The sequence below is a fragment of the Rhinolophus sinicus genome, chromosome 14, assembly GCF_057876585.1.
Source record: "Rhinolophus sinicus isolate RSI-liver-muscle chromosome 14, RSI-T2T, whole genome shotgun sequence".
Classification (NCBI taxonomy): Eukaryota; Metazoa; Chordata; class Mammalia; order Chiroptera; family Rhinolophidae; genus Rhinolophus; species Rhinolophus sinicus.
The window spans coordinates 152974981-152985484 of record NC_142514.1 but is presented as its reverse complement, the minus strand read 5'-3'; the positions used below and the strand labels follow the sequence as shown (position 1 = coordinate 152985484).

Sequence of the window (10504 nt, the reverse complement as noted above, 5' to 3'; positions counted from 1 at the left end):
GCCGGTACATCATTTATGAAGCGCTGCAGCACGCCCTTGCCTGCACAAAAGAGGGGGAGGGGCCCTGACTTAGGCCACACCCACCCAGTGGGCCAGACGGGGTTGGGAATCCAGGTCCCACAAATCCAAGCCAGGCTTTCCTTGCTGTCCGGAGGAAGGCTGAGAATTCTCACACAGGAGTGAACAACCGGCTCACAGCAAGATCCTTGTACCTGCCCTGCTAGCACCCTGCATCAGAAACTAGGTATCACTGGAGGCAGGAAAACTCCCCTCAGAGACATTTGTAGTTCGTGTCTATTTCTGTTGTAGAAATAAATGGTTTTCTGCAGCACAGGCTTGGATATCTATGTCAGTATATATAACCCTACTTTATTTTCTGTACTTGCCTCCCAGTATTCAACAGGATGAATAATACCACATTTGTTTGTTTGTTTTGTTTTAACCAGCCCCCTGTTGATGAACGTTTGGGTTGTTTACAAGATGACAATCCATGCTACAGATTACAATCCATGCCTTTTTGTGCGCCTGACTCCACACTTTTCAAAGTATGGTAACTCTGGCACCCTCACGGGCAGTGTGCTGGGCATGCTCACTATAAAGCTAGGTGGAGAGAAGGGTGGCATTTACCCGCAGTCACACAGGAGGTTTGTGCTAGAGATGGCAAACGCAGTGCCCCTCTCCATCCTTCAGACCTAGCAACACTCTCTTAATCCCACTGATGATCCCTTAAAAGTCCTTTACACTTGGGTCCAGCTTGGGTTGGACTGGGCTCTTTGTCTATTTCAAATGGCTTGGAAAAGGCAAGTGTGTTGGTAGTGCCAGGCACTTCACGCTGAGTGCCAAGGAAGGGAAGGGCCACTAGATAACCTTCACTGATGGAAGGGGTCCCATGTGTGTGCCCCCCAGGGATGAAGTCGCTTGGACCTTCCTGGCTTACAAAGCACATTTAAACCCATGATCTCATTTTAATCCTCTGGGGTCAGTATTACTATCTTCCCCATTTAGAAAGGAAGAAATGGAAGCATAGAAGGGTGACTTGTCCAACATCACATAACTAGTAGTGGATGGATGTTGGGGACTTGTTATTTAAAAACACATAAATTATTACTACTAAAAGGAGAAATAGCATTGCTGAAAGTGAAACCCTGAAATGGAAACATGGCAGAAAGTGAAAAAAATTCAGAACCAGAAAAAAAAAAAACAACACCTAAAAAGAATCTTGTTAGGTAACTATGGGCATGCCATCTCATCACTCTGAACCTCAGTTGTCTCATTTTTTTACATAAAGAAATTTGCAACTCTGAGCTTCCCAGGCAGGCTTGTATTCAAACATACATATTCAATAACGGCTGTAATCATAGGAAACACACAATTTTGTTTCTTCTTTTTTCACCTGATGTTATCTCATAAGCTTTTCTCACTTGGCTACAGCAGCAATCGCCTTTTCAGCGGCTGCATTCACCAGATTAATTAATTCCTGCCTCTAGTGCTAAACATTTACTGCCACCAACTTTTCACTGTTTTGGCTAACGCTGCAGGAAACATCTTTCAGCTTTGGAGAGATTCCTGAAAGTCAGACACTGTCTGAGGCCTTGAGACCCTGAGCTCCTGCCCTCCCCAGGCTGTTCACTCAACCCTACCTGCCCTCTGCCCTCGTGCCAGGTTCTGCTCTGGTTGCCTCCAGGGTCCAAGGCAGAGCTGAACCCTTACCCCACAATGTCCTAAGAAGGCTCCAAGCCTGAAAGCAACCTCAGAACAGGCTCAGAGAAGCTCGAAGGAACACTTGGTGTCCCCCCATTCCCTCCTGAGAACATATGCATTTGTGTTCACAGAAAACTCTTTCTGTGTAACACAGAAAACTCTTCTAAAAGCTAATCTAAAACCCCCTTTCTGTTCTTTCTTCAGAAGATGTAAATTTTGGGGGCCATGGACCTGTGAGATTCTCTCCAAAAAGTATGGGAATGCATAACCGTTGTCTATAATTTCACAAGGTGCTCCAACTCCTTAAACTGGTCTGTGTCAGATTAAGAATATAGCCTAGGAACTCTCTTTCCACCCCTCCTGACTGCCTTCAATTGCTTTCGCTGGATACGGTTCCACAGGCAGCCTCTTTTTCAGCCTTGGGCCAGGACCCATTTCACCCATTCACCTGCCAGTTGCTGGGAGGCTCAGTGTATTAGATGTATGCCTTAAGTAGGTGGGAAGAAGGGTGGGGATCTGAAGATCTGGGTTCAAGTAATCCCCACTTATTGGTGGTGAAACTTGGGGTCAGTCATGTAACCTCCCTGAGCCTCAGTTTTCTCATCAGCCAAAAAGAAGAGAGAGAGAGAGAGAGAGAGAGAGAGAGAGAGAGAGAGAGAGAGAGAGAGAGAGAGAGAGAGAGATTACAACATGCAAAAGTGTTCGAAGATTCGGTTTGTGAAAGCGGAGGATACGCTGTAAAGCACCTATGAGTGCTCCGCGCCTGGGACCACTTTTGAAAATATTCCAAGTACCCCCAAGTTAACGTTCTTCACTGCCTTTCTTGTCCATATGGGGTGGGGACTAGCTCCACTCTGCCCCACCAGAACCCTCTGATCTAACTACATCCACCCACGCGCCCCGCCCAGGTGAGCCCACACCTCAGATCCTGGGCAGTGAGCTCACATTCGAGACCCCGAACGCGCCCACTCGGGACCCATGTGAACCCTCCTCCTCTCTTCTGCACCGCCCCCACCGTTCTACCCAGACTCGAGTGTGCCCACCCACTCAGCCTGCCTTCTTCATCCCAGCGCACGCGCTCAGCTGGGCACACACAAAGGGTCCCCGAGCACACCTGGGGGCGCGAGGCGCCACCGCTGGAACGCGGGCCCGGTCGGGCTACAGGCCGCCCCCCCCCACCCCCCCGGGCTCCGCAGGTAGTGGCGAAGGGCGGGGTGAGGGGAACCCGTGCGCCGGCAGGGCGGGGCGGGGCCCGCGAGGTGGGGGGGCGGGAGCCTGACGGCCCGGCCGGCAGCCGATCCGCGAGGGAGAGAGGCGCGGAGGCGCGTGGAGTCAGCCGCAGCCGAACCCGCGCCCGCCTGCGCCGCCATGCCCTTGGCCTTCTGCGGCAGCGAGAACCACTCGGCCGCCTACCGGGTGGACCAGGGCGTCCTCAACAACGGCTGCTTCGTGGACGCGCTCAACGTGGTGCCGCATGTCTTCCTGCTCTTCATCACTTTCCCCATCCTCTTCATCGGTGAGCTTTCGCGCGGGCAGTCGGAGCGGAGGGGAGGGCAGAGGCACCGAGGGAGGAGGAGGCTCCGCGCGCCGCGCCGCTCGCCCTCCTCCCAGGGTCCCCTGCTCTGTGTACTACCCTGTAGTCCCCTCACTCCCCGGAGTTCCCTTGAACCCGCAGCAAACAGCGGACGCCCCTGACTTAGGGTTCCCCCAAGTTTTGCCATCTCAGGGTCCGGCTGGAATGGAGAAAGGGGAAAGCAGAGGTTTCTGTACGCCCTGGAAAGGTCGGGAGGGGTCGGGCTGCACCCTCTGTGGAGCTGCGTAGGGAGCCGGGTCACCCCTCCCCCAAGGCACCCTCCCAGTCAGCCGCAACTGGGCCCAGAAAAGGTGCAGCCTGCGCCTCAGAGGCGGGGATGGAACCTCTGTGTTTCCCTGGGGCTGAGTCAGACAGTGGTCAGTAGCCCCGAACAATTACAGGGTCCCACTGCCCTGGGCTAGGAGAGGCAGGATTTAGGGATTTGGCCCCTTCCCCTGCTACCCAATCCGGACTCCAGAGCGCAAGTTCTCAGGCTCCATGCAGAGCAGCCCCTGCCTGTGGACGCCAGCGGCCCCCAGCGCCCCTGCTTGAAAGCCCTCTGCAAAGTTGGGTGCCACTGCCGGGACAATCGTGGGTAACGCTTCACTGGGTCCCCTTCATCTCTCTTCAAGACTTTGAATCTCTCAAGCTGGCTAACTCTCTCCTCTCATAGGGTGTCCCCTACCTCCCCATAACGTGTTAATTCACTCTAAGAAAAAAAGCAAATCTTAACATTCACATACAGATTTTGGGAAGAAAGGACAGATTGTTATAAAATTAAAAAGAAAAGGATGCTGCAGAAGCAAAGAGTTGCTAGTTATTGACAAAAACAATTAGAAATAGGATACAAGCATATGCAATATATGCTCATGTGTGTGTCAAAAATTATACCAGCATTTACACTTCTGTTCTCAAACAAATGGTTTATTTTCGGATAAGTTGTCATACAAGAGATCAGCATATAAAATGGATACCTGCAAAGGTGGTTCTGGGAAGGTCTAGGCTTCATGCTTGGACATTTATTTCGTGTGTACCAGACGTGGGCATTTTCACACACAGATGTTCAAATAGGTACACTCCTCACTGTCACCAAGGACCTAGTACCTAAGCACCCTCCTGGGGTTCATGCACTCTCCTCCCAGTGCACCAGGCATCTCCCCTCTTCCTGTCTCTCCTTCCAGGATGGGGCAGTCAGAGCTCCAAGGTACACATCCACCACAGCACGTGGCTCCACTTTCCTGGGCACGACCTGCGCTGGATCCTGACTTTCATGCTGCTCTTCGTCCTGGTGTGTGAGATCGCGGAGGGCATCCTGTCTGATGGGTGAGTTGCCCTCTGAGAATGCAGGAGAGTGGATCTGGTCCAGGGAACTTCCTGAAAGGCTCAGGGAGACCCCCGCTCACCTGCTTTCCATGAGCCAGTATCATTTACTAATAAATTCTGCAACTGTTTACCCAACATCTCCTGTGTGCCAAGCTCTCTGTGCCATGCACTGGACACAAGTGAGACCCAGGGCCTGATGTCAGTGCAGCAGAGTGAAGGGAACCTGGATCTGTATGCCATGACCCAGAGAAATCACTCTAGAGCTTATTAGAGTGCCCTAACTCCTGTGGAAGATGCCCAGCCTCTTCTGCAAGCTGCTGGAGTTCTCTTCTTGGGGGAAAAACAACTCTTGTTTAAGATCTTTCCTTGGTTCCCAATTGTATATAAAGTCCCAACTCCTCAGCCTGGCATCAGGGGTCCTCACAATCAGCTCTTCCTGTAGGAACAAAGGCACCACCTAGAAAAGTAGGTGGGGTGGGATCAGTGCAGCAGGGCTGAAGCATGAATCACAACAGGGGAGTGAGGAGAGCAATGGAGGCTGAGACTTAGAAATTGGGTTAGGGGCATCTCCAGGAGGGCTTCAAATGCCAGGCTGAGTGTTTGGGTTGGATTTTATCAGCAGTTTGGAACAGAAGAGAGATGTAATCAGCACCGCACTTTTAGGTGAGACTCCTAGGCAGTGTCCAGGACAGGGAGGCAGGGAGAGGCTAAAGGTAGTAACCGCACTTGGGAGGTGATTGCTGCAGTCTAGGTGAAAGATAAGAGCAGCCAGAAACGGTGTGTCAGCAGTTAGGGATGCAGAAGAGTAGGGGGTGAAGCAGTCATGTCACTAAGGAAGAATGGAAGAATCAGTAAGACTCTGCGACTGCTTGGGTGAGGGGGTGGAGGAGGGCGGGGGTATTTGGCTTAAATATCTAAGGTCCAGCCCCTCTGAACTGGAATCAGACTATGCCCAGACTCCACTCCTGACAGGCCTGGCTCCTGCAGCTGGACAGTAGGGGGATGGGATCTCCCACCTCTCCACACACTCCCTCACCCTTCCACTCCCAACGTTCCTGCATCCTGGCTTCAGCAGTTATCTCTGCGATGACTGCTTGCCTTGGGACTCTTCTGGATTATCAAAGTCCCCAGACCAGCAAGAAGCCCAGAATGCATACTGCCACATAACTAACAGGTGACAATTCCTCCTCCCACCCCCCATCCTCAACACCCCTTCCAAAGCACACAAATGCTAGAAGGGGGAGGATGCCTTGTGAGCCCCCAGGTTAGAAATACTCACTGGGTTATAATTAGCAAATGACAGAGAGGAAGACACTCTGCCTATGGGGAAGGTAGACCTGGGTCTTCTGCCAGTGCTTCTGCTACCTATATACCAGCTGTGGGACTTAGACAAGCCGTGCAGCTCACTTTCTCTACCTAGGAAATGAGCATCATAATCCCCTTGCATGCTTCACAGTTCTGAAAGGACTGAAATTAGGGCACAGAGGGTGCAGAGCACGGAGTGGCAGAGCCCTGCGCAGATAGTACATTCCTAGACTGTGGGAAACTGAATAGTCAAGTTGAAGACTCCTTCCTGTGGCTCTCCAGCAGCCCCTCCTCTGTGGGCTGCACCTGTATCCCAGACCTCTCCAGCTGATTGCAAACTGCCATCTCCTCCCCAGCAGGCAGGTCAGCTCCTGAACTGGATACCTGTCACCTGGTCTTTGCTGGCCTCCATCTGTGTGCCCACACCCCTGGACAAGCAAGCATGAGGGAGGGGCATTGGAAGCGAGCAGAAGCTACAGACCCTGCCCTGTGGCACCCCAACCCACCCCTGCCTGGGTTTGCAGACCACCCTGGAAATCTAGGGGACAGGTGGGAGTGAGGCTGGTTAAAGCAGTAGTCTTCAAACTCAAGTTTAGTTTAGGGTTAATTAATCAAGGCATCTTTAACCTGCAGGGCTTCCTGCCTTCCATTGGGTATTATTTCTGTATGTGATGTCCTGAAGTCAGAACAACCAGAGTGGTATAGGTTAATGAGGAAATATTTTTAAATATATATAACTAGAATGTTTTAAAAAATATTTTCCAGTGTATGTGGCCTGGGAATGTTTTCCCAGGCCACATACACTGGACAAAGCCCATATATAAATTTTTTTTTACACTGTATGGCTGGGGTCCCAGACAGAAATAATAGTGATGATTTCTGGCGTTTATTGAGTTAGGTAATTTCTTACCTAACTCAGTGCATATTATTCAGTAAAGCAGCCAAAACCTATTTTATGAAGTCATGTCATGAAATATTTATTTCAATTATGGTTATTCCTCATCTTATTTCATTTTATAAAATGTTTATCATTTCTACCTCCAATTGCAAAAAAAACGAATTTATTTAAACTTGATATAACGTTTTAGATGTCACTTTAAAAATGTGTGAAACGGCATAGAATTTTTCAAAATTATTTCAAAGAGTACAGAGGCAAGACCACTGGGCAGGGTGCTGATTGCTTCCAGTATCCCCACTAGTGACTCATTGCCTTTTCCTCCTGTATCAGTACTTTGCTGAGAATATCCACTAATCAAATATTAAAGAATATTGACATTTATGGTCTCATTTAACAAGAAATCTGGAGGTCGCCTTTTTCAGTTGGTGTGGTGGTTTAGTGATGGCATCAGGGACCCAGCCTCTTCCCATCTTTCTACGTCATCCTCTGCATGTCGGCCATATCTTCCCCCATGGTCACAAGATGGCTGCCCAGCTGCGGGTATCACTCAGGCAAGGGCAAAGGGGTCATGCTCCCCATATACCTCTTCCTTATGCAAGAGATTGTCCTCTGCAGGCTTTTCTTTACATCTCAATGTCCACTATTGGATGATATGACCACCCTTAGACTAATCACTGGCAAAGGGGTATGGAATTGCATGGCGGCTTGAACCAATCACCATCCATTCCCTGGGGCTTGGTGCATTGCTACTGGAGCAAACTTGTGCAAGGAAGGAGAGGAGCATGCTATTTAGTGAACAGCTCACCCGGCACCCTCCACCCTAGTTCCACCAGACCACTTGGGTTTCCAACATGGCTCTCCTCAGAGCCATGGCTCTCCCACTCCGTCTCTGTTGAACTCCTGTTCATCCTTGAAAGTCCAGCCTAGTGCTGCCTCCTCCGTGAAGCTTTCCCTGGTTGCCCACCCCCTCCTTTGTGCCCTCAGTCTTCTGTCCATCTACTGTATGGCTTCCCTAGACTGTCTGGTCAGACAGTTAAGACTCAGCTTGGTTGCCCCCTCCCTACTGTCAGCTTCTCAAGGGCAGGGACCCTTGGCATGCTGAATAGAAGGAACAGAGCAGGCAAGAGCAGCACTGAGACAGGAGGAGGCATTCTGGCAATGGCAGGAGTCCCAGTGTGGCTTCAGTAGAAAGAGCAAGCTGACAGTGCTAGAACAATGGTTTGAGGCCCCATCATTGGACCTTTGGTGGCAGGCTGTGGATTTTGCTATCTACAGAAGGGAGCCTTGGAAGGGCATGATCAGGGCCAAGTAAGGTGAGATTCCTCACCGGTCGTGGGGAAGCCTGAGATCTGGGAGAGAGCTCTGGCTCCCTATGGGTATTATCACCCAACCAGAGCTCACGCACCGAGGCCTCTAAGTTAAACTGGGGAGTGGATGAGCTAGTATTGACTGCTTCCATCCCCATCCCGAGGGAGGAGACAAAGACAGTGACCTTGAGCTTGTTGCTTAACCTTTCTATGCCTCAGTTTCCTCAACCACAAAATGAGGAGACAAAGAGTACCAAAGATGAAGTCAGCTAACATACATCAGTGCTTCAAACAGTGCCTGGTACACTGTAAATGCTCAGTAAATATTGACTATCAGCGTCATTACACCACCTGGGCAGGGGTGCCAATGCTGACTTATGCCGTTCTTGTTAAATGGGACTGTCCCTAAGACAGTTGTGGTATACAGGCTCCTGTACTGCCCAGAGGACCTCAGGGACAGAGACCAAGCTGTATTCACTCCCAAAGCAGTGGTTCCAGGCCAGAGCCTTTGCAGCTGCAACTATCAAGGCTGGCTTCCCTATGCCATGTTCTGTAAGCATGAACCTAGGGAGAGAAGGCTGTGAATTCCAAAGCCTGAGCACCAAGGTCTCAAAGCATCTCTGTGTGAACTCCTGGGCCCCTAGTTAACAGGCATGTTTGGGGGTGCTGGGCAGAGTTGCCAACACATGGTGTGGAGCTGCACATGTGTCCTGGAGGCCCCACTGTGTGCTGAGCCCTAAGCCCGAGGCCTGGGCGGCTCTGATGGGATACTCAGCACATCTACATCCACTCTCTCTCTCTCTTTCTCTCTCTCTCTCTCCCCCATCTCAGGGTGACTGAATCCCGCCATCTCCACCTATACATGCCGGCCGGGATGGCGTTCATGGCTGCTGTCACCTCCGTGGTCTACTATCACAACATTGAGACCTCCAACTTCCCCAAGCTGCTGATTGGTAGGGGAGGGGAAGAGGCGGGGCGGGGGGGGGAGGGGAGGGATAGGTACCTCCATTCATTCCTTCAGATAATGTTTACTGAGGACTTCCTCAGTGCCAGGCACTCTTCTTAGTGCTCGAGGTTCAGAAGTAGAGAAGAAAAAATTCCCTGCCCCCGTGGACCATAGAGTCTGGTGGAGGAGCTAGAGAGGCAAAGTCACTAGATAAATAAACAAACAAACAAGTAGTATGATGCTATGAAGAAAATAAAACTGAGTAAATGGTGGAGTGTGATGGAGATGCTGCTGTCTAATGGGGAAGGGTGAGCATATATTTGGGGAAGAATGCTCCACGCAGCTGGAACAGCAAGTGCAAAGGCCTTCTGATAGGAACAGACTTGGCAAAGGGGCCAGTGTGCGTGAACCAAATGAGCAAGGGGAGGAAGGATGAGATGAGGCCAGGGGCCAGGAGAGGAGCAAGAAAGTCTCCTAGGCGTTGGGTCTGAGCACCTGGGCAAATAGTGGTGTTAATAACTGACATGGCAAAGGAGTAGGAATTGGGGTGGAGTGGGGATCAAGTTTTCTGTCTTCATGTCGAGTTTGAGATGTCGCTGAGATACAACTCAAGCATCAAGTAGGCAGTTAAATAAATGAGTCAGACATCCAGGAGTTCAGGGCTGTAGGTGGCGTCTAAAGCCTGAGCCTGGATGCAGTCACCATGAGAGAGAAGAGAAAGGCCGCAGGACCAGAAACTGTGTTTGCCAACATTTAGAGGGAATCAGTAAAGAATGCCAGCTTAGAGCTTCTGACACTGTATGGCTGGCGTCCCAGACAGAAACAATAGTGATGACTTCTGGCATTTATTGAGCATGTACTGAGTGCCAGGCTCGGTGCTAAGCTCCTTACATGCGTTATTTCACTTAATTCCCACAATCTCCCTATTGGTACTATTGCTATCCCATTTTATAGATGTGAACACTGAAACTCAGGTTAAAAATATTAACAGTGGATACTTGTTTGGCACTTATTGTGTGTCAGATACTGTTCTAAGCATTTTACCTATATTAACTCATTTGATCCTTACAAAAATGCTGTGAGGCGGGTACCATTATTATTTCCCTTTGCAGGTCAGGAAACTGAGGCTCAGAGGTTAAGTGACTTGCATTAGTCCGCCCCGCTAGTCAAGGGCAGAGCCAGGTTTAGATCCCAGGAGTCTGGCAGCCCAGCAGGCTCTTAACCGTTTCGGAGACTGCACGTCTAAGGATGCTCAGGCTGTGTGCGGCCCAGAGTTTTAAACCCTCCAGTCTGCCTCTGTGTTGGGCTCAGCGTGCGTGGCTGAGGTCAGGCTGTTCATCTGGCTGTGGTCAGACTGTGATTTTCAGGAGTCACAGGCTCTAGTTGACATCTGGAGTTTGGAATACTCTATACTAAGCCAGAGATAGTACAGTGTCATGATGGGGCAGAGG

General features: G+C 50.5%; 1 protein-coding gene across 11 annotated transcripts in view; it reads left to right on the top strand.

The window, feature by feature from the left end:
* Positions 1-2858: 2858 nt before the first annotated feature.
* ABCC8 (ATP binding cassette subfamily C member 8) overlaps positions 2859-10504 on the top strand; it is a 76961-nt gene continuing 69315 nt past the window's right edge. For 3 of the 11 annotated variants that reach the window (XM_074336085.2, XM_074336082.2, XM_074336080.2), the window contains exons 1-3: positions 2871-3217; positions 4456-4597; positions 8939-9060. In XM_074336085.2, the coding sequence (XP_074192186.1) occupies positions 3070-3217; positions 4456-4597; positions 8939-9060 (412 nt within the window). In that variant the 5' untranslated portion in view covers positions 2871-3069. Of the gene's footprint in view, positions 3218-4455; positions 4598-8938; positions 9061-10504 lie in introns of all 11 variants that reach the window. The other 8 variants (XM_074336087.2, XM_019746609.3, XM_074336086.2 and 5 more) reach the window with 6 other exon arrangements.